The sequence below is a fragment of the Ambystoma mexicanum genome, chromosome 10, assembly GCF_040938575.1.
Source record: "Ambystoma mexicanum isolate Mex_15411 chromosome 10, UKY_AmexF1_1, whole genome shotgun sequence".
NCBI lineage: Eukaryota > Metazoa > Chordata > Amphibia > Caudata > Ambystomatidae > Ambystoma > Ambystoma mexicanum.
The window spans coordinates 1490324442-1490348205 of NC_090932.1; the positions used below are offsets into that span (position 1 = coordinate 1490324442).

At 43.0% G+C, this 23764-nt stretch overlaps 1 protein-coding gene across 16 annotated transcripts in view; it reads right to left on the reverse strand.

Moving 5' to 3' along the window:
• CLIP1 (CAP-Gly domain containing linker protein 1) overlaps positions 1 to 23764 on the reverse strand; it is a 1286645-nt gene that overhangs the window by 272949 nt on the left and 989932 nt on the right. For all 16 annotated transcript variants that reach the window (XM_069619609.1, XM_069619610.1, XM_069619607.1 and 13 more), the window contains one exon: positions 9034 to 9140. In XM_069619609.1, coding sequence (XP_069475710.1) covers positions 9034 to 9140 — 107 coding nt within the window. The remainder of the gene's footprint in view (positions 1 to 9033; positions 9141 to 23764) is intronic.

Here is a 23764-nt window from a genome sequence, read left to right on the forward strand (position 1 = left end):
TGCCCACTTTCTATAAAACCTGGCAGAGTTTATAAGTAGATCTGCAAAATTGAGATTGTATTTCATGCACGGACAGGACTCGAGAGCTCATGAGTAACTAACTAATGGACATTTGATCTGACTAATAGTATCTGTTTTAATTGTAATCACATGGAGGGGAGGACGAACGTTTTAAATTGGTTTTACTGTCTTATTTATGGTTCTTATTGTATGTGTTTTTATTGTTAATGGAGCCATATGAAGTAACATTTTCGATTGATTGATAAAGTAGCAAGTTTTGACTAGCAGTATACCGAATAGCATATTTAGTGTTCGCCTGGATAGCAAATAGTTTGTCAAGTATTCGGCTGAAGCTGAATAGTTTTTTTTAATTAATATGCCATGTTCCACACAGTGTTGGCTGGTGATTTATTTTTTACTGGAGGGGCGTAAATATTTGTCCCTGATATGGCTGAGCGATCGAGCGCAGCAAGGGATGCCATATCAATGGAGGGGAGTTCTCCCCTCGAGAATTTCTTTTAAATAAAGGGCGAAAATGGTTAATGAGTGCACTTTTTAGAAACATTGGGTAAAAAGCCAAACAGTTTGCAATTGGGTATTAAAAAAAATCCAATAGATGCCAAATCACCAACAGTGCACAGGAGCATTGCTCCAACACATTTTCATGATGCCTTTTCCCACAATGTGTGCCAGTATCAAACATTTCCACACTGGCTGTGCCCATACATTTCCATGCTGACTGCAGCATTATACCCTGTTATTCCCATATAAGAACATATTCATGTTTGCTTTGTACATAATTCCAGTAATGATGCTATAAGAAAACCTGTTATATGGCAGTATCCCCACATAAGAACATACTCCAGTTGGCTTTTCCATTAAAAATGCATGCCAAAGTATGAAAACATGTCCAAACTGTCTGTACTAAAATGCCAGTCGACCTACATAATAACACTGATCATGCTTGCTTTATAAAAGATGCCCAATGCAAAATGTTATACCGCAATAAGAAATGACTAAGTGCATAAAAGTGACCGTCTTGCTTCATAACAACACTTAGCATGCTTGTTTCACCAATGATGCCCAATACACAAAATGCCATACCACAACACGAAATGACTGAACTGGATGCATTGAAATGCTAGTCTAGCTACATAATAACACTTATGCTTGCTTTATCAAAGATGCCCAATACAAGATGTTGTGCCTCAGTAAGAAATGGCTAGACTGGTAGCATAAAAAATGCCAGTCTTGCTTCGCAATAACACTTATCATGCTTGCTTTACAAAGATGTTCAATACAAAATATCATAATACCATAAGAAATGACTGGCTGCATTGGAATGCCAGTTTAGCTAAATAATAACGCTTATGCTTGTTTTACCAAAGATGCCTAATACAAATACCACTGATCCTGCTTGCTTTATCAAAGATGCCCAATACAAAAATGTCATGACTCAGTAAGAAATGGCTAGACTAGTTGCATAGAAGATGCCAGTCTTGCTTCATAAGAACACTTATCATGCTTGTTTTACCAGAGATGCCCAATACAAAATGTCATACCACAATACGAAATGGCTACACAGACTGCATTAAAATGCAAGTCTAGTCACATAATAACACTTATCATGCTTGCTTTATCAACCATACGCAGTAAAAAATGCCATGCCTGCTCCATTGTGTGCCAGCACCTTGCAGTCAGACAATCACAATAATGATGAATGTGATTATGTGTGATTGCGAGGCGCTGGGGTAAGGCATGTTATTTTTTAACTGGCTATCTATTAACACACACACACACACACACACACACACAAACCCCATTATCAACGAGCCGCCCCACACTTCTTTAAAAAAATATTAAAATAATATTTTAAATATGTTCCAATGTTTCATTTATTTCTCTTCATTTTTCATTTTAATCAACATATTATCTTTATCTGAGGCATCTAAGCCACAAAAGGACAGATTAACAAACCAGTGCTACTCAAAGTAGCAGGCTTCACGTATCCAAAGTCCTAGATTGTAATTAACAAAATGTATATTGCAATTGCCGTTGCAAATCAAACACATTGCAATCTCTTGTGAGTTGCAAAGTAGCTTAGATGGAAAATTAGTTTCAAATCTTCCTTGCAACTCAGATATAAATGAATACATGGTTTCTGTCCGCTTGTAGAGAACATAAGTCAAGGGTGCATCTGAGGTAAGTGGGCTCAATCGCTTGACTATTTTTCCCCCTCAAAAGCCAAACGAGTGAAAAGACTCTCCCTGAGAGGGTATTGGGGTTGGAGCTGGGTTCTCACAAGGAAGCAGAGCATATGACTGAATCTGCCAACCTATAAGCTCCAAGAAGTTACTCACCTCTTGGGCAGTCACTCAATTGCACCGGATCTAGATCCACATGCAGTTACAATGCCTTTTTCCCACCACACTAGACGATACAAGGCTCTATGGCCTTTTCTAGGTCTCTCACTCTTTAATCACCACACCACAACAACAGTAGCTACAGTTATCTCTACGTCCAAACAGAAAAGTGTTTTCCTTCTCTCTCCTTTTGTCTTGGGGTATACTGGGCCTTAATTGCAGATTTCTCAACAAGCAGTTTTCTCACTAGAAGGTCAACATTTATTGGGAAATATCCACCATATTTTACACTGCCAGACATTAACTGACTTGTCCATAGCCTCATTGACCCAGAAGAGACTGCCTGACATGTGACAGACACATGCCCCCAGCCCTATTAATCTAGAAGAGGCTGTCTGACATGAAACATCCACAGCACTGGATTTGCCAACAGGACGTTCCTCGAGAGGGCTTTTAGGTGGGGGCGTGTCACTCTGCCTAAACTAACTGACTACAGTCCTACTGGTCTGCTAAGCCTGTCATGAATTGTATGCAAGTATGGGATTTATAAAACACACATTTAGCTGGGAAGCAGTGGAGCGCTGTACAAAATGTGAATTCTTACAGTTTCTTCAAGGCATTTCCCACAGAAGCATACAGCGTTCTCCTCTCATTCTCACCTCTCATTATCTCCAAAAAACAAACATATTTATTTTCGTCTGGAATTAATAAGGAATGCTGTCAGTCAATGTTTAATCTCTTTCTCATTTTCCAATCTTGACTCTAAAGTACCAGTTGATCTGGTCAAGGAACAAGTAGTCAATTTCCTGAAGGCGTGCATATTGAAAATTGACACTGTATTTAGACATCTGGGAGGGCACCTTTTAATGATTTATATGGTTAATACTGAGGCCCCATATCGTATAGTGAGTGTGTATTAGGAAGAGGACATATTGTGTTTTTTGTGTATGTGTGTCTTTGTTGATTTGGTCTTTTATTCAACTTCAATCTGGGATACTACTTATGCTGGTGATCATCATCCTATATTACCTGAATGTTTTCTGGCATAACGGTTTAGGGTGCATTCAAAACAATATTATGCATGTTTGGTACTTGATTTGCTCCTGCTTGATGGAGTAACATTGTCTTGTTATTCAAAAAGTGAAAATAAAAGTTAAAAAAATATATATTAACACTTGGCTAAGATGTATCATACTTCGAAGGAGGTACTTCGACTTTCAAGAGGATTTACATTTTGTGTCTCGCATGGAGGTAGCTCAAGAAACGAAACGGTGCGATCCTCACCTATAGAGAAAATGGGGGGTTGTGATATTTCACTCTCCAGTGCAAACTTAAGCTAACTTTTCCATCTTGGTGAACAAATTAATATCCAACTGTTTTAAGAGGTCTTGCACCCTTAATGGGCAACAGCCTGCTTGTTTTTTCAGGTGACTGTGCGGCTGATGCCTTCCCAAAAGTAGAAAACAACAAACAAAGAACGATGCTTCCCATAGCTCCTCTGAAGCTGGAAATATTCAAGACGAAAATCACTGCTCAAAATGGGTCTTCATTCAGATTCGCAGTGTGTCTATGACGTTGTGAGCATTTTATTTTGGGAAGGGCATTTTCTCCCAGGACCACCAGCAGTTCAATCTCCTTTAAGATTTCGGGCTAATTACTACAAGTGAAGCACAGATTGGCATTTCACTTCAGCCAGATCTAGAGACTGAAAATATGTTGGCAGAGAAAAAAAAAGTAATATTTGAAAACACTACATTTCTAATTATGGTTCTAATGAGGCCCCATTAAAGGTAACATAAGGTGGAAACCCAGGGGAGGGGAGTAGAGTGCTGCATGGCTGCTTACAACAAAAGCAGAATGCAACATGTAGTCAAGAGGAATAGAAATTAATTAGTGCAGTCTCTGTTGGACATGATAATCACAAATTGTGGAATCAGCCTTGGTCAGTGATGTAATGCAGGAGCTGCAGGGAGTTTGTTTCTTCATGGACATCTTTCTCTATGAAAATATTTAATATGGTACATTACAGAAAGCAGGACAAGGATAAAGACTAAAAAAAACAGTACTTGGAATAGGAATGCCAGTGCTTTCCCTAGTCTAGAGGGAATGCATGACTAAAGTGAGTTGGAAAATACTACTTGGCCTAACCCTCTTTAGGGATAAAGTAAGGTATGCTTATATTTTAACGGGAGGTGTTGCGTTCAGTTTTGAATAAACAATGTTCCAATTTAAAAAGGTTTGGTATGTACAAACATAAGAGCTTGAATTCAATGCCGGTGCAAAACAGATTAAATATAGGGATGGTCAATTAAGCATTAAGAAAACCTTCAACAATGGAAGAAAAAGAACCACGCCTGTCCTTCACCATTGATTGTGCATCTTTACAGAAGTGAAGCCCCTCAGGTATTGCCTCACTCACAGTTCCCTTTTACTCAGTTGGCTGATGGACTATGAGGAATGCTGAGCAGGTTATAATAGCCAATTAACATAACATAACAAACACTGATGGCTAATCCTTTGCGTCTCTTAAACATGGGTAATCTCATCTCCACCATGCCTTAACCCCTGCCAATGCCAGGGTGTTCGTCCAGATATGCTACTTGTAATTTCTGCAAATATCTACACAGGATTGCGATAACACAGCCGGCACCCTTGCCTTGCCAATCGGAAACCTATAATGTGTCCAAATTGCCTTATACGTCTCTTTAGAGTTGCTTCTTTCACGCAAAACATTTTCTTTTTCAGACCTCTTACACAAGCACTCAATATATTCTTCCTTCAAACGTTTACTACACGTCTTCCAAACTTTCAGGATTTCCTTCTTTGCCATAATCAAGGCACAATACACCCACAGCCTACTTCCAAGTATTAGGATTGGACATTTGGGGCGTGTACAACCAAAAAGCAGCTTAACATAGGTAAAGACATTGGGCCTCATTACGAGGTCAGCGGTAACAATGAGGCAACTGTCAGAGACACTCTGCTTGCACCACAGCCTTTTCACTGGGGTCCAGTAAAGGAAAGACTGAACAATTTCCTGTTGGGTCATGCTTAGGGTTCAGATCACCCTTCATGCATTTTATATTTAAACAAGCCACTAAGTCCCACCAATATGGTGCCCCAATTTGCATGCCAAAATTCTCTTCCCAACCGAGCAAACAACTATCCTAATTTTCCTGCAGCAATCCCCTGCTTACCATCAATAAATATATGCATAAAGAGGTCTGGGAGTTCCTCTACCGGCACGAACACGGCCCATTGACCGGTTCTTTGGTGGATGGCCCCCGGGAGAGTCTCAACCACGCTTTAGCTCACTGTGCTTTTCACAGAGGAGATATTTCCATATGCATATCAGTCTTTGTCCCACCCAAAGATAGTCCAGCACCGAAATGCAAGGCAAATCTCCTCTGCCCCTGGGCAGGACAAAAACTGATATGCAGGGATATTTCTCCCAGACCACCCCCCTTTGTTTTGCATCAATAAATATACACTGGAAGATGACAGGGGGTGAGACCTAACATGTATGGTCTTGAAGCCACGCTCAATGATATCTGTAGTGCTGAAATCAACTTAGTAAACACATTTTATTAAAAGTGGCAAGAATAAAGAATGGGACCCCTCTCAAATTTTTATCCTGGGGAATTAAAGAGGTTTTCCCAGAGTACACAACTTCACTTATTTGGAAAGGTACCCAGGAACACAGTCATGAAGCTTCTTTTAATTGAAGCCATCATTTTTTTGCTGCAGGTTGGTAACCAGGTTAGCACTCTGCATGCTTGAAATACATGGTTTGGATCATAAGGCATCACATTAATATGACCAACCTATTTTGTGTCACTTGCTTTGGTGATTACAAGCCTGTAAAGGCTTTAAAGCTTGTTTAGGCCATTGTGTTTAAGTGCTCTCAAATGCAGCATTGTTGCCACAACAGGTAGGAGTCTGATTTCTTTTTTTAAACCACCTGAATATGACAGTAGACATCCTTAACAATAACATTCATGAGAAGGTTGGGGAAAAAACTCGTTCCTAGAGTATGCTTGACTCCTTTCCTGGTTTCCTTGGATGACGGTATTGCTAAACAGGACTGGAGTGCAATCAGAATAGCATATTTCCTTACATTACCTTTTCTGAGATATCACAAAGACCGCAGAGTACAAACTGGCCTTGAGTTAGTGATTCACACTGATTACTTTGGCGGTTCTTAGTGAGGTGTCATAAGCAAAGACTGACATATTTAAGCAGAGAAGGAGACTGGTTAACTAGAAGCCCCATGTGCTAACATGTGAACACTAGTGTTTCACATGGGGGCGCAGCACGTAATCGGTTGCTTCAAACAGATACAACTTCTGTTTGAAGCAGTAATTTAAAAAAGAAAACACATCATTGACGCTGTAGAGGTTCTTTCTACACAATACACGTTCTAGGGATTGATTTACGTTCTGAAATGTAGAGGACCAATGGGTACACATAGCCACTATCCCATGCCCCTAGAATATTGTCCTTTATAAGCACATATGATATAATTAAGCATAAGGGAGGTGAAGGAAAAAGAGGCGCTGTAAGTGGGATTATGATTAAGTCAACAAGGTCTTTTCTCAAGCATTTTGAAACAGCCAGCAGGGTATTTATGGATCCATATTAAGGTAGAGTTATGGTTGAAGTGCGGCATCAGGTTTTAGGAGGCGAATATACCTCATTGGAGGATAGTGCACTTCCTTTAATCAGTGATCACCATCTCCATAATCAAGGGTGTTCTTTAGTTGGCTCAATTATCCAGAGCCTAGGTTGCAATGGCGTCTACTCTGAATTCCCAGAGTTCAACAGTATTCACCTGCAATATTAAATCTGGTAGCAAAATAATTTGACAGCTAGTCCAGTTTAAGGGTCAAACTAAGTTGATATTTGAGCTACATAATTTAATCATGGTGCATCTAAGTGAGAATTCTAATAGTCACAGAGATTCATGACCTTATTGTGTGGTTGCAAAATTGACAAGGTGAAGGCAGAGCTCTTGCCAAAAGATGGCAGAGCTTCATTTGGTAGTGGTAAGCACTGGATTGAAGAAGGAGCAGAGGCATAGACAGAGTAGGGCCGGAGTGGATAAGACCCACCCAAAGTCTGTAAATGTTCACTCTGCAGCAATGAGTTGGCATTTACAGATGTCACTGTGCAGGCTCTGCAGCATTGTTCAAACCTCTGCTGGGTACATGCCAGAAACGATGACGATCTACCTGCTTGGCATGTTTTACTGGTGTTAGGGAGCAAATACAACGTGATCAATGTTCTTATATGGTGGTGGGAATTTATTTATAGGCATGAAGGCAAAGGCAACATGAGTATGTTTGTATGAGGGGATATATTGGCAGAGCCCCCATGAACAGGTTCTGTTTTAGTATCATTACTGCAATTATGAGCAAAGCAAACTTGAGCAATTTCTTATGTGGGACCACTGGCATGTGTAGGTGCTCTAGAATGGACATGTGTGGGTACAATCAGTATGAACATATTTTGTACACTTTCAGAGTATTGCATTATGCATATGTGTTGGAAAATGCTTCTCTGCATTGTTGGTGACCTGGCATCTAATGGATTTTATTCATGCCTATCCACAAAACAGATTGCAAAATGTGGGGCTTTATAACTAATGTATCACAGAAAGCAATATAAACTGCTCCATTTTAACCAATAATTTAAAAGAAATTCTTGGGCGGGTTGACCTTCCCCCGAAACCCACTTAATTGGTCCTCGCTAGGCTCGGTTGCTTGCGTCCATTTGGCTGGAACCAGAGCAAACCCCCTTCCCTCTGCGGGCTCCCTTTAAGGTGGGCCCTACCACATTAGCTACATGCTCTACTTGTTACACAATCCAGGCTATGTCTCTGGGTAGGATACAGTTTAAAAGATTCTTAGATATAGCAAACAAGTGTTTGGTTTTACCTAGGGAAGCCCTAATATTGTCCCAAACCGTGTGCTTGAATTTAAAAAGGATTGTTGAGCTTCAAATTTCAAATCTTCCAGAGGCAGGTGATTTTTTTTCCAGTTACTTTCAAATAGATGCGCTTTTAATAGTGAAGATGTAGCATCAGATGAACTGAACTATGTTTCTGACATTTGTTTGAGGGTTGATTTTATCCTTTGTAGAGGAGGAAGGGTTCTAAGATGTAGAACAGAATCTTCTTGCAGTAATCAGACCAATTTGGTCAAAGATCTGGTTTACTGTACGCGTGGGACTGTTTTGGAACAACAAGCATATTGTACATGTTGGGTAAAACGTGCAAAGAGCTCTGAAGACATCAGCGACTTTCAAAGGCCTTTGCAAATCTTCGACACGTAACCTTGAAAGATTATCACATTTAAAATAGCTCAGCAGAGTTTTCCCATCAGCAGTAAAAAACCAAGCATTAGAATTAGGTAAGCTGTTTCTGTGAACTGGTTGTTGAAATGTGGCCATGCAAGTGTCAGTCGGCACAAAAGCAGTGACATTTTATAAAACAAAATGTAGGCTTGGCTTTGTGAATACATGTTTGCACAAGAAAAATGAAGACTAACGTTACTCCCCTCCAATTAGTAAACCAAGCCTGCATAATCATAATCAATGAAGGGGCTTTTTAAAATCATTAGTACATTGACCCCATGACTCCCAATTATCTACAATTAACATTCCTACTTACATTTCTTTCTTAAATTCTTCCAGTTTCATGGCTTCTAACGTAAGGGACTCTTTCGAGTGGGCCAAATCTTCTGCTTGTTTCACTTTTTCTTCTTGTAGTGTATCCAGCTGGGAGATAAGGTAAAACATTATGTTACTTGCAGATCAACTAAGCTCTTGTTTAAACAAAACATTACTATTTTTCTAAACAGAATGTTTACAGGAAGTCCGACTGGAATTTGCCAGAAGTACCATAACTGCTGAATACCCAAATATATGTATTGAGTCGAACTGGTATACATTTTGTGTACTTGTACAAACCACATAACAGTGCAATGTTCTGTTCCTCTTTGCCAATCTATCAAGTTTGTAAAAGATTTAAATGTAATTTCTATATTGTTCAAAACCATTAACTGATGTTAAAAATTTTAACGCATAACAGTTTATGGAGCAGGTGAGGAATAGGCGATCTTCTGTTTTTTTTCTCCAACCTGCCATAAAAGCTGTACATAACCTACTAGTTTACGACTTCTACCAACAAACAGAGCTTTACAATAATGCAGCGTTGGCCTTAACAACGTACTATAAATTGCCTTTCTCAGATAATAGTGGACAGATGCTCGATCTAAGTTTTTGCAATAGTATGAATTACCTCATTAACAAAAGTCTACAAAACAATGTTAAATAATTTAACTTGCAATGGTTTGGCTTTTGCTGTGAGAATCCAATACATGACAAAAAATGGAGAGCGGGCTCCAAAAAATATTATGCTTCACTGGTATGCTAGTAATAGGAGCAGAGCCTTTTGATTGTTTAAGGTCATTTTGGTGACTCATTTAAATCAGACTGAGATCATATAAGAACTCTAGATGTTTGACATTTTGGAGAATAGTTTTTGCGAGTTCCACAGACACTGCTATGGAAGACAACACCGAAAAAGTGCGGAAGTGTATGGAGGGATGGAGCAAATACATGAAAAACTCTATGATTCATAAGCTAAGAGGTTCTATCTAATGGCCAGAAATTGAAACTTTTAAATCTTTAAATCATTTGCAAAACATGTTCATAGACTAATTGCTACGTGAAGTGTGACAATGTATCCAGAAATCCTACACAGATAAGTAGATCACAAAATCTTCCTCATCAAAGTTCTCACAAAACACACTTAGAAGTGAGTTATTTTCTTAAATGAACAAATGTACGTTTCAATTTAAAAAACAGTAAACTAAAAGTAATTCACATTTTTCATCTAGTTATTTCGGTCTTCAGCACAACTCATGCTTATGGTCAGTTCAGGTTCGAATACGCCCAGGCAGCGCTCATGAAAATAAACAGTCTATTACAATACTTTGCAAATGCACTGAAAGTTATGATCATGGCAGGGGGTGAAAAGAGCACATAGGTTGGGATGGACTAGTTGCTGGAGTCATTAGAAAAATCAGTAGTCCATAAGGAATATTCAAATAGATTCATAAAAATTATGTTTCTGATAGAGAGATTCCTTCTTGCATTGCCCAGAACCAGAGCTGCATTACCTCTCTGCACAGTGGTTGTGATCCTACTCCTCCTCTCTTGTTGAGGTAGTACATGGCCACTGTGTTGTCCGTCATTATCAGGACATTCCTTCCCTGTACAGAGGGCAGAAAGGCCTTCAGCACTAGTCTGATTGCGATCAGCTCCAAAAGGCTGATGTTTAGTTTGGACTCCGATGGAGACCAACGACCGCGGATTGTCAGATCGTTGGTGTGTGATCCCCACCCCAAGAGTGAGGCGTCCGTCACTACTGTTATCTCCGGCCATGGTTGCCAAAAAGGTTCTCCCTTGAGGATATTTTCCTTGCAAGCCCACCATAGAAGATCTTAAACCACTTTGGCCTGTTACTCGCAGAAGATCTGACATCTCCCCTGAATATTGGGATCATTAAGTCCTGAGGGCCCACAGAAGGGATCTCATCCTCAATCTGGCCTCTGGCACCAGAAAAATGCAGGGTGCCATGAGGCCTAGCAACCTTAGAAAATCGAATTCCCGGCAGTTGTTGGGCATTTTGAAACTTTGTTACCATCTGCACAATGTGGTGAGCTCTCTCCTCGGGAGGCGAGGCTTTCTCTGGGAAAGTATCCAGGACTGCTCCGATGAATTGGAGTCTTTGGCTTGGAATCATTTGTGACTTCTTGTAATTGAGGGAGAAGCCCAGTCTGTGTAAGAAGTGGCAGGTCATGGCTAGGTGTTCCTGGGCTCGTTCTGGTGAACTTGCCCTGATTAGCCAATCGTCCAGGTAAGGGTAGACGGGAATCCCCCCTCTCCTGAGACTTGCTGCCACTACCGCCATCAGCTTGGTGAAAACCCTCGGGTTGGAGGTCAGCCCAAATGGCAGAACCCGAAACTTATTGTGAGAACCGCCAACCGCAAACCTCAGGTACTTTCTGTGCATGATTTGGATTGGCACATGAAAGTAAGCATCCTGAAGGTCCAATGAAAGCAGCCAGTCCTGAAGCTGAAGAGCCTGAAGGATCTGAGAAAGGGTCACCATCTTCAACTTGTCTTTCCTGAGGAATTTGTTCAAATTTCTTAAGTCCAAGATTGGTCTCAATCATCCGTCCTTTTTGGGGATGAGAAAATAAGGGGAGTACCAACCCTTGTTCCTTTCCGCTACAGGTACATGTTCTATTGCACCTTTCTCTAGCAGGGTTGAAATCTCCTGCACAAGGAGCGGGTCTGGAATTTTGACAGAATTGGCTCCCGGTGGATGATCTTGAGGTCTTTGATGAAAAAGAAGGCAGTAACCATGGGTCACTATCTCTAGCGCCCAGGCATCTGACGTAATGCCTCGCCATTCGTTCAGATACAGAGTGATTCTGCCTCCCACCGGGGTGTTGTGGGTGAAGACCTCAAAGTGGCTTTGCAGCGGCTGCAGCAGTGGCTGAGGAGGTAGTCGCCGCTGCTGGGGCTGATCTAGCACCTTTCCCCTTTCCACCATAAAAGGGTTTTCTCTGTTGGCCTCTTTGACTGGCCTGCCCCCTCCCTCTTCCAAAAGAGGAGTAGAAACGAAAGGGACTCCTCCTCCAGGAACATGAACCTGCGCAGGAGTGTTGTTGAGGCTGTCCTATAGTGGCGCTTAGTGGTTTTCTGCCGCTTTTGAGGCCTGTAGCTTCTCCAAGCTCTTGTCTGCCTTGCTGCCGAACATCCTCAAGCCGTCAAAGGGCATATTGAGTAATCTGGACTGCACATCAGGTGCAAAGCCAGATTTTCTCAGCCATGCAAATCTGCCTAGGACCTTGCTAGATGCCATGGACCTGCTTACACTATCAGCAGTGTCCAGTCCTTACCGGAGGGATTCCTCCATACCCTCTTTCCCATCTTTCACTATCGCCAGGAAACCATCCCGTTCCTCACCCTCCGGGATGTGTTCAGCTACTGATGTCATACAGACCCACAGGGTGTATGTAAATCTTGACAAAGTGCAAGTTACATTAGTTGGTTTAAGGGCAATGCTGCCCGAAGAAAAGACTTTCCGGGCCCAAGCCTCAACTTTCTTATCATCCCTATCTGGTGGTACAGAAGGGTAAGCTGACTGCCTACTGGAGGTTGCAGATTGTACCACTAAACATTCAGGAGCGGGATGTTTAGATAAGTATTCAGGATCTGATGAAGATGGTCTGCACTTTGCCACACATTTTTTATTTACTGCCGAACCCGAATCAGGGGTATCCCAATTTGCCATCACTCTTTTTTGCAGTGCCTTATGGAAAGGGAGGACAGGATCTTTTTGAGGTCCTTCAGTCAGGATATCAGTCATATCATCCTGGTCGAAACTTGGGGAAGCTGTTTTCCAACCCATGAAATCAGTGACCCTTCCCATGAGGTTCCTATACCCAGGATCTGCATGATCCGCAGGGTCTGCTTTCCCAAATTCCACTTCAGGGGAAGTGTCTAGGCCACTGGCATTTTGAAGACAATCATAAAGATCTGCCATCATGGTACTCGGGTTTACAAACTCTACAGGAACCTCTCTGGCTCCAAACCTAACCCCAGCTGAGGACTGCTCTTCAAAAATAGATGTCATAGATCTGAAAAATTCCTGCCTAGGTTGAGGCTGGAAAACCTTTTCTGGTAAAGGGGGTGGCACCGACTTAGGCTTGGACAATGGCATTGACTTTTGCATTGGTATTAAGGAATGCTTCGATAAAGGTGTTGAAGGCGTCGATGGTATGGATGCTGGCTTCGACGTCCTCGAAGGAGGCTTCGACACTGTCGAAGGTATCAATGCCATTTTCAGTGGCGGCCTCAACGCTATCGTCGTGGACTGTGTCGAGTCGGATTTCGACGTCGATTCCGCTACCCCCGATTTATGCACCGGTGGTTTTGCCTTTACATGAGGTGCCGGAGAACTTTCCCCTGATGACACCCTCGACTGTTTGTCGGATCTTGCGTGCCTGGTCTTTGATCTCCCTCCGTCACTTTTGGAGTGGGCAGGGGCATGACCCCCACTCGGCTTTTCGAGGGGGTCTGGGCCGCTTTCTCAAAAATTTTAAGCATCGAAGCCCTAAAGGCCTCCCATTTTTCAGGGGAATCGTGCTTGGAAGGATAAGTCACCCTTCTCTCAGATGAGGAGGAAGACGACCTGTGATGTCGCTTTTTCAACCTCTTGGACGAAGACGATGAGGATTTCCTCGAGCGACTCCTGGACCTCGACCTCCTCGACCCATGTTGAGATTTCCCTGAATCTTTTTGTCTTTTCGAAGACCTATAAGATTCCTCCCCCACCGCCAGCTTACTTTTCCGTTCCCCAAGAGCCTTATTGGACATGGCCTGACAGGAACCACATTCATCAACCCGATGGTTAGGGCTGCGACCCCAAAGGCAATTCCAATGGGGGTCAGTAATTGACATTTTCCTACCACACTTCAGACATTTTTTTAAACCTGTCTTGGGTGTGGTTGGAGTAGATGACGAGGCTATCGTCGAGAAAAAAACCTGATGCGCTGTTCTGTGATACGAAGCAGTGCCCGGAAAAACGAAACTGAGGTAACGGGCGCGGCTCGAGCCCTTTATACAGCGGATGATGTCGACGCTCGACGGCGGCCTTCGAGGGACGACTCTGCGGCCTCGAACACAGCGCCCTCTGGTGAAAAAAAAATTACGAAGTAGCAGAGCTGGGAGACAAGATAGCTAAGATGAGGAGTACGTGGGAGGACACAATCCATTCAAAATATGGTTACGATATGACTATAATGTGATATACATTTCATACAAGAAGGAATCATCATATGCATCAATATCAGTGTGTATAGGCACATATTACCAAATTACTGTGAATGCAAGACAACATCCAAGGCCAATGATAATGATGTGTTATTATAAAGCACTTACGATTAAGCGCTTTATATATAACAAATATACATACAATGGGCCTCATTACAAGTCTGGCGGTAGCTGTGCCGGTAAAACCGGCAGGCTGCCGCCGGACCCATAGGGATTTGCCGGCTCCATATTTACCAGACTTACCGGGGCATTACAGCCCCATTGGTCCGGTAATTACCGTTATGGGACTCCACGGGAATAGGGGCCATGGAAACACCGGCACCATGCAGTAATGATGCCAGTGTTTCCACGTCCGTCTGCGGCCAGTGGCGTTACTCTGTGTTGGAACTGGAGGCCCTGGCCATTAAGTGGGCCATCAGCCATCTTAGATACTACATATTAGGACGAAAGTTCACACTCGCTACAGATCACTCACCCCTAGTTTGGATTAGCCACCGCAAAGACTCCATCCCTCGGGTCATGCAATGGTTTCTAGACCTACAACTGTATTGTTTCACTGTGGAACACTGAAAGGGAAAAGACCAGGGAAATGTGGAGTTTTTTCCCCAGTTCCACTGTGAAACAAAATGTGGCTACATCACATGGAGGAAGGGTATGTGAGCAACCTGAAGGTGTCTTCCTGACTAGTCCCCGGGGATCTGTCATCCAGGTGGCCAGGACACAGCCATCGCTATTGGATCCAGTTCCTGGGGGTGGACCAGTGAGGGAGTATCGCCTGGATAGGGGGTCCTCGTGGAGTGGACGTGGGACACCGACGGGTGAAACATGGTATTCCCCTTCTTATAACACCTTTCCTCCCCTCCTACCACATAGGATACTCATACACTCTTGCACCCCCACCCCCTGCTTATTTCGACACAAACACTTTCTTACACCACCAAAGACAACAGACTAACACCAGAGCCGTTAACCTGACATGTCCCAACACAAGGGTCAGGCAAAGTCAGGCAATTGACCAGAATCACACACACCCGATAGCCATTTCCCTTCCCCACAGAGATAAAAGATGGCGCACGAGAGCACACTTTGAGCAAGGCAGACCGCACAACGAGACAGCTCTCCAAGTACGGCAGTTCAAGAGGAGGAGAAAGGCGGCGAGAACCGAAGGGGCGACAAGGAGAGAAGCGACTTTGCCCTTTCTGACCCAGACCTGCGAAGCCTCCGCAAAAGGAATCGTAAGACCGCAAACAATAGCCAGCATGTGTTGCAGCAGATGTCAACGGTATACAGAGCCCTTCTACACTGATAATCAGGACAGGGAATGACGCTTGCTACCCTGGTACTGTCCTTGACTCCAGAGACAAGAAAAGCCAAGTGGTTCATCACAGCCGGTGAGTCGAGGGGAGAACCGATTAGAAACCAAACTGTGTTAAACAAAAGTTGCAAATGGCAAATGAAGGAAAGTTGAAAGAACTGTTAACAAATTAGGGGAAAACCAGCTGCAGAGGGGTGCGGCACCACGTGGGTGCCTACTCAAGAGACTGTGGTTGATCTCCCTTTTGTTGAAACTACCGATACCAGAAGGCCTTAGGAGAGCTGCCAGAAAAAGGTCAAAGTGGTCATACAGGGGTCTAGCAAAATCCTCAGTACAATCGAAAGTCTTTGCCCGACAAACCATTGGAAAGCTAAGGGAGATGAATCCCAAAAAGTGTGAAAGCAAAAGGAACATTGTGTTGACACGAGTATCCACAGTGAATTGTTTAAAAAGGCATTACAACCTGTGAATGCAACAGTTGAAATCATATGGAAAAAGCCGTAGTGAACCCGACAGAGGGAGGCTAACATTCGAGAGGGGTCTGAGCCCGGAGAAGGGTGACCCAGGGGTGAAGTCATCACCCAACGTACATTGGAAAGGAACTTTTTGTTATTTTGAACACATTCGGACCTCGGAGGAAAGAGACTTTTTGTAGAAAAGAGACTTAACCACCGAAGGTCCTGATACCTGAGAACGGAACTGTCATCTTGTGAGTGTGCTGTGCTCAGGAATCCCGCCTTGTGGGGGCGTGAGAGGGAAGTGCATACGGGGGGTGGGGGTGGCTGGGCAAGTGTGGAGGCCAATGGCTAAGTGCTAGGGCAGAAGAATCCCAGAAGAATCCCATGGGAGGGATATATAGCTGCCAGGCTGGAGATCCGCTAGGGCAGTGTTGAGGGAGGGTTGGGGGGGATGTCGACTGGGTAGATGGCCTTGTAACCCGTGGGATTCTTGAAGGACCAGGCCACCAGTCTCAGTGGCAGTGGAGTGATAAGCAGGGAAGGGAAATAGGAGGAGAAAAGCATAGTTTTTAGCGGTTTACAGAACTTAAGGCGGTCCGGCTCAAGTCTGAGAGGAGCAGGGAGGCTATTCCAAAGAGGCACCAGCCGAGGAGAGAGACCTGCCGCCCCATACCCACCCACCCCCACTCTCTGCTTGGAGAAGCGCTTGAAAAGTAGAGAGTTGGCGTTAGAGGAGCAGAGGGCTCTAGTGGGGACGTATTTAGGGAGACAAAGTTGGAAATAGCTCGTGGTCCCAGGCCCCAGAAGGCTGTGTGGATGGATGCCGAGGGTCTTGAATTTGATCCTCATGGCCACAGGGAGCTAGTGGAGAGATTATATGGGCTGGAGAGATACAGTCCCTGGGCTTGAGGCCAAGGATAAGTCTTGCAGCCCAATTCTGGATTAGCGGGCGTAGAGAGGAAAGGGGGAGACTGAGGAAGAGGCTGTTGCAGTAGTCCTGCCTAGAGAGGACCAGAGCTCTGGAGACATTGAGCTTCTGGGGAAAAATGGAGAAAGGGAGAATGCCTCTAAGGAGGCGGAGCTGGAAGTGGGCCTTCTTGGCAAAGTCCAAGATGTGAGGGGTGATGGGGAGAGTGGGTCGATGATGACCTAGAGGTTTTTGGCCTCACAGGAAGGTGAGGGAAGGGGGCCCAAAGAGGGTGGCCAGAAGGTAGGGGGGAAGCAGGGCACTGGTGTCCGAATGAGAAGGATCTCTGTCTTACTGGCATTAAGACAGAGATCGTTAGCCGCACACCATGCCTGGATGGCAGTCAGACAATCTGGGATAAGCGAGGAGGAGGAGATAGTATAAGGAAGTCTGAAGGAAAGCTCTGCGTCATCAGTATAACACTGCCTGCAATACTCTCTTTGCAGGCACCTCCATGGGGAATATCAATACATTGCAAGTGTTCCAGAATAACGCACTACGTGCCGCCCTTAACATTCCGAAGCAGGAACATTATCTCAGTGGTCAGAAGAGCTGTCCACTGGCTCCCAATAAGTGAACGGATCACTTTCAAAGCACTTTCTATTACCCATAAATGCCTTTCCAACCCTCCCCCCCTCTTTACCTGGCACAGAAGTTCACAAAAGCTCAATCACTGAGACCCAACAGAGATGCTTATGCCCACATACTCATCACGCCAAGATTCATACAACCCAGAATAGGTGGTGTTGGCTTCCCGGCCACAGCGAAGAGGTTATGGAACACAGTACCGCCAGCCCTAAGAGCAGAGCAGTCATACAGGTCCTTCCGCAAACTTTTGAAAACTTGGCTCTTTGCCTAAAAATCCTTTAATTAAGACCACAGGCCTTTCTTTCTCTGTTAACTCAGACCATTGCCCTTGTACTCTCGATGTTCTTATTGCTGAATGATTGTCTGTAACTGCAATGCAACTAGCGCCTTGATGCCACTTAGTTTAGAGTGCTTTATAGATGTAATAAATACATAAATGCAGCTATCACCCCAAGACAAAAATGTGATCTAGCTGGACACATAATGAATTTTATACTCTCACACTTTCTCTTGTCAACTTCAAAGCACCCATCCACTTGCCAACTCGATATGGATAGCTAGTAGGGAGTTGGCCACCCCGACCAAACTTCGCTTTGGATAAAATACAAACACGCATTCTAAAATCTTCTGATGAATTTCCCATACCTGGATTTTGGTCCCCCAAGGGCATTCAGCCTACAGTGCGTTGGGACCATACCAATGATGAAAGGTGCTATACAGATGATGATGATGAAGATCCTGTAAAACCCAGATATAAATCTAGTTTCAGCAGAGGAGGGTACAAGGTGGGTCATGCAGGATTTTTTTGCAAAGCTATAGAAAGAAGAGCCATGCGATAATAGGGCATATAACGCATATTTGGCAAGTTGGAGATGCCCTATATTACCAAAAGAGCAGGCCTAACACTTATAAACCCCAATGACAAAAGGGGAAGTTCTTTAAGCAATAAATAGACCCACACTTCACAAAAAACCCGAAACGGACAGCATTATAGCAACATTCTATAAAACATTTGCTCAGCAACTAAGTGCATACTTAACAGCACTAAGTTCAGGGGGAGAGGTAAAAATAAATAAAAAAAAATAAATGAAGTTGGCCCATATTACATTAATCCTTAAACCGGGTTAGAACGTTCAGGTGAGCTCATCCTACAGACCAATTGCCCTCATAAACTTGGATGCAAAGTTATATACAAGAATATTAGGGACACAGTTGGAAGGGGTACTCCCATTTTTGATCTCACAGGATGAGTCAGGGTTTATCCAGGGGAGGAAAGCATTCAATAATATAAGAAGAATTCTAATCAGTAGACAATACTAGAGAAAATGCAAAATGATCAACCCTTCTGCTGACACTAGACGCAGAGAAGGCGTTTGATTGCATGGACTGGACCTTCATGTTTAAAGTACTTCATAGCATGGGGATAGGAACGAACTTCAGGAAGATGGTTCAAGCAAACTATAGAAACATGGAAGCCAGAATAAATGTGAACAGGGAACTAACAAAAGCTTTTGCGATAAGCAGAGAAACTGAACAAGGGCGTCCCATCTCACCCCTCCTAGTTGCTATGGTCGCTGAGCCAGTTGCGCAGAGAATATGTGAGAGGCAAGACATAAGAAGGGTCAATTGAGCTAGCACTCAACACAAGATATGCCTATTTGCAGATGATGTGTTGCTGACAGTGACTGGTCCGGTGCAATCAATAACAATAAAGGGAATAATGCAAGAAATTGAACAATTTTCATGGGTAACAGGGTTTAAAGTAAATGCTTCCAAGTCCGAGATTCTGAATGTATCGGCACAAGATGACGAGATTCGGCAAATAAAAAGATCTGCCCCATTCTGGTGGGCCAAGGCCTCCATTATATATCTAGGAGTAGCTATAACACTAGGCCTATTCCAGATATATAAAGCAAACTACCCCTGCCTGCTAAATCAAATCAGGAAGGACCTCACAAGATGGAGAGGATTATGCACATCTTGGCTAGGGAGAATAGCGGTCATAAAGCTGCTTACCAAGGTTCCTGTATATGTTTTAGGCCCTACCCATCCCAGTCCCAAAGACCATTTTAAAGGGGGTTTGGGTAGATATCATGTAATTTGTGTGGAAGGAGAAGAAACCACGGATAAGTAGAGGCATACTATACCGTTCCAGGCAGGGGGGAGTGGGTGGGGGTAATTCACATAGTGGGGATGCCCGCAGCTCAATAACTTCTGGCTGAAAATACAATCAAGAGTTAGTGGGATGATAGGGCTCCCTCTCCCATTATACCCAGCACTAGCCCTGCAGAACATACCACCAACAGGGGAAGAGTTCCAGGGAAGGGGTAAGGCCCTATTTTCAAATATTTTACTATGTGCAAAGCAATGCATAGCGTAACAGAGTGTAACAATGGAGCAAACAGGAAGCGCGATCAGACATACAATGACTCTATAAGGTGTGGGAGGTCTTCGGCATGGAAAGATTAAAGGCAGTAGTAAATGGTAGTGTTAAGCAATTCACCAGGACGTGGACACCCTTTATAAGTTATGCCCTACAGGACCTAAACCAATAGTACATCCCAAAAAGATTAAAGATATTAGACATTCTATCAGAAAATGAAGTCCACAAAGGTAAGAAATGTATTGATGTCTATGACACCAAAGAGAAAACAGACCCAGGAGGGGTGTATGGGGGTATCATAAAGAACTTGAGATAATTAGAAAACATTGTTGGAGAAATTAAATGGAAGTTCACTGTAAAGTTTTGAAAATGTATAACTGAAAAGTAGTTACTGGAGCTGTTAGCCTACAATGAGGTTCTATAATTGTGTGTGTCAATTTTCAAATAAAAATCTGGTTAAAAATGTAATCTATATTGCTGGTCTCCATAGAAATCATACCAAATTGTGTAAAGAAGTAAATATTGGTTAGAAATCAGTGGACACTCAATCGCTGTCCCTGAAAAATTCTTACTCCAGAAATGTGGTAGACCCACCTTTTTTTAAAGTTATTTTTTATTTGTATTTTAATCAATTAGATTTTTACAAAAATAGCAGGTAAATCTTTAAATCTTAAAGTCTTGAAAATGTATCTAAAAGAAGAAACTCAGAAACCGAGACACATTGCCTATTGCAGTCAAACGTCCGCTGGTTGTTTTAGCGAGTGGAGAGAATTTTCTATGTATTGCAGAATTTTGTATGTGGCCAGTAACCACAAGGTTTTGTCTCCCATCATCATTCTTGACCAGCATTGGTCTTCGTCTCTCAATGCAAAGTTCACAAATATATGCCTTGAATAGTGTGCTCTTAGACTCAAAGTACCTGAACAAGAAAGAAGTAGATGATGAATAGACTCAACCACTTCTGGCAAGTCACAGAATCGGCAACCGTTGGTGACAGCCAGCCCACGGATGGTTAAAATTTCACTGGTATTTAATAGATTGAGTCTTGCTCTCAGGAGGAGGTTTCTAGCCTGTTTTGAGGGAAACTGTTTTATGAACGGTTGTAATTTGTTCAGTTTCCTGGGATTATGGGGTAGGTATTGCGTCAATTTATTGGCAGCTGCTGCTTCTCCTTTCGCGATCCAATCAAGCTCTTTTACTTTGTTCATGACTTTCACTTTTTCAGTACCTCTTCGTCCAAGGCAACGTCGTCTAAAGTTTCCAAGTTCTGTTTTGTCCACCGATTGGAGCATCTTACAACTTAAACCCAAACTTTATTGTAAAATGAGATCTTAGATTGAGGGTTTTTCTGACAGCCAGCATTTTCGAAAAAAAGCATCAAAGAATTGCATTTGACTGTGGCCGCTAGAAATAGCCGGCTTAGTCCTTTCCTAATGCAGACTATCGAGGAGCAATTTGGGAGACCAAGCACCTTTCTCCAAAATAGAGCCTCCAGTTTAGGCCATAGTGACGTAGGAATATTGGGCATTGCATCTGCTCCATAGGTCAGCGCTGGTACTACTTTCATTTTATAAAAGTTTAGCACTGGAATCAGTGAGAAGCGGGCACATTTTTTGTCAATTGCGCAATCCTTGGGCTGCTAGTTTTTTGTTTTTTTCTTTCAGGAATTTTTGCATGGCTGTCTCGTTCTTAGAATTATCAAGTATCACTCCTAAGTATCTGAACTCACATACTTTTTCTATCTGTCTTCCATCCAGTCCCAGTTTTATTTTTTCCCTTCTTTTTGACACGATCATGAATTTAGTTTTGTTTTCGTTGATCTCCAAGTTGTTTTTTGTCATGTATTTCTGAAGGTTGTTAAGCTGGTGTTGCAGACCTATCAGTGTGTAAAAGAGGAGTATCAAGTCATCTGCGTACATAGGCCTGTTTATGGGTGCTTTACCCATTTTTGGAGGAAAACAGCAGAGCTCTGTGTCTGAGTCTTTAATGTCTCCTATGAAAGCCAGAAACAGGGCCGGTGCCAACGGCATCCCTGCTTTACTCCTCTTAGGGTTGAAATTTGTCCTGAGAGTAGGCCTTGTTGGTCTAGTCGCACTCTCATGTTTGTATCCGTGTACAAAGCTTTAATTGGTGCCAGTAGTGAAATGGGGCAGTTCCAAGTCGTTAATTTCTCCCAAAGGAACGACCTGTCCACATGGTCAACAGCTTGAGTGAGGTCCACGAAAACAACAAATATCCCCGGGCGCCCTTCTAAGACCTTGTTCTTCAGGATATTTATTGTCAAGATGTTAGCTGCTGTTCCTAGCTTTTTCTTGAACCCTGTTTGCAGGTAGTCCTCACACTGTGCCATTTTTGCCCATGCCTTAAATTTATTTAAGAGCATAGACCCAAACACCTTTCTAATGCAGTCCAATAAAGCAATCGGTCGGTAGTTGGCCGGATCGCTCTTTTTTCCTTTTTTATAGAATGGCACCACCATTGCTGATTTCCACGATGGAGGGACCGATTTTAGCTCTGTACATCTTCAAAATATTTTACTCAGGAGATCTGCCCATTCTGTCGGATGGGCCTTTAAGTCCATGTTCGTAATTCCATCGGGGCCTGGCGATCTAGAGTTCTTGAGTATCTTAATCAGCCAAATTATCTCTTCTTTGTCGTCTAAGCAGGCCCATTCTGGCGAGTCTGTGCTCTGATTTGAGGTTGAATTGTTCTTTGGGAGTTTGTTTGTTTGTTTGTTTTATTACTTGTATTGCGCACCAGACCCAAGGGTAACCGGGTGCATTGCATACAACAACTTACAGCTTAGTTACAGAAACACAGAGGCAAATATGGAGACAATAAATATACACAAAAGGCAAAATAATAGTACAATATTTACAGTCCTACTCAGACAGGTGGTAAATGCTGAGTGGTAGATGTGTGCAAAAATACAGTCAAACAGTGGAGGGACATGCGGAGAAGGTCCAGGCAGTTAGTTGTCTGTTATTTGTCTGTGTCTTTGATCCACCTTGTAAGTTTGTGTCGGAAAGTGGGGTATGGTTGCTCTGTCCGTAGGGTGGTTGGTAGAGAGTTGGAACAAAGTTAACCCATGATGCTTCTCCTATGCTGGTTAGTATAGATGATTCTTCTGTTGGGCTAGTTGAGTTCAAGAGAAACCAAAATTCTCTACTTCTATTACCGCTTATGTTTTTTTTGGATGTTTTCTGCGTCTTGCTGATACAACGCAATACAATGGTTTTTGAGCCATGATTTATATCTTCGCCTGGCCTCTATCACTGCCGGGTTTTCCCTTGCAGGGCCTAATAGTTTGGCTTCTCTCTTTACTTTTCTTAATTCTTTTCTTTTGTCTATGAAAATTTTATCAAACACATGTCTTTTTGGGTCTGCAATGATTTGTTTGCGCTGTGTCTTTTTGTAGATCGCGAGTAAAGGCAAATAGTCTATCTGTCTTGAAGCTTCAGAGTGGTCTCGGGCTAAGTATTTGATCTTCAAATCACTTATTGCAGCGGCTGACATTTTTAATCTTGAGCCTTGGTTGTTTATCTCCAAGTACGAGATAGATTTCGTAGATGTAATGAGCTTTGCTGGCCCAGTGATGCACAGCAAGTTATGGTCACTTGCAGCAGATCGTATCACCTCAAACAAAGTTATGATTTGTGCTAGTTGACCCGTTGTGAAGATGTAATCATTCGTTGCACTTGATGATTCTCGTTCCCACGTCGGCAGAGTATTTTCGTTTAGTAGCACCTCATATATATTATGGAGCTCCCGTGATGTTAT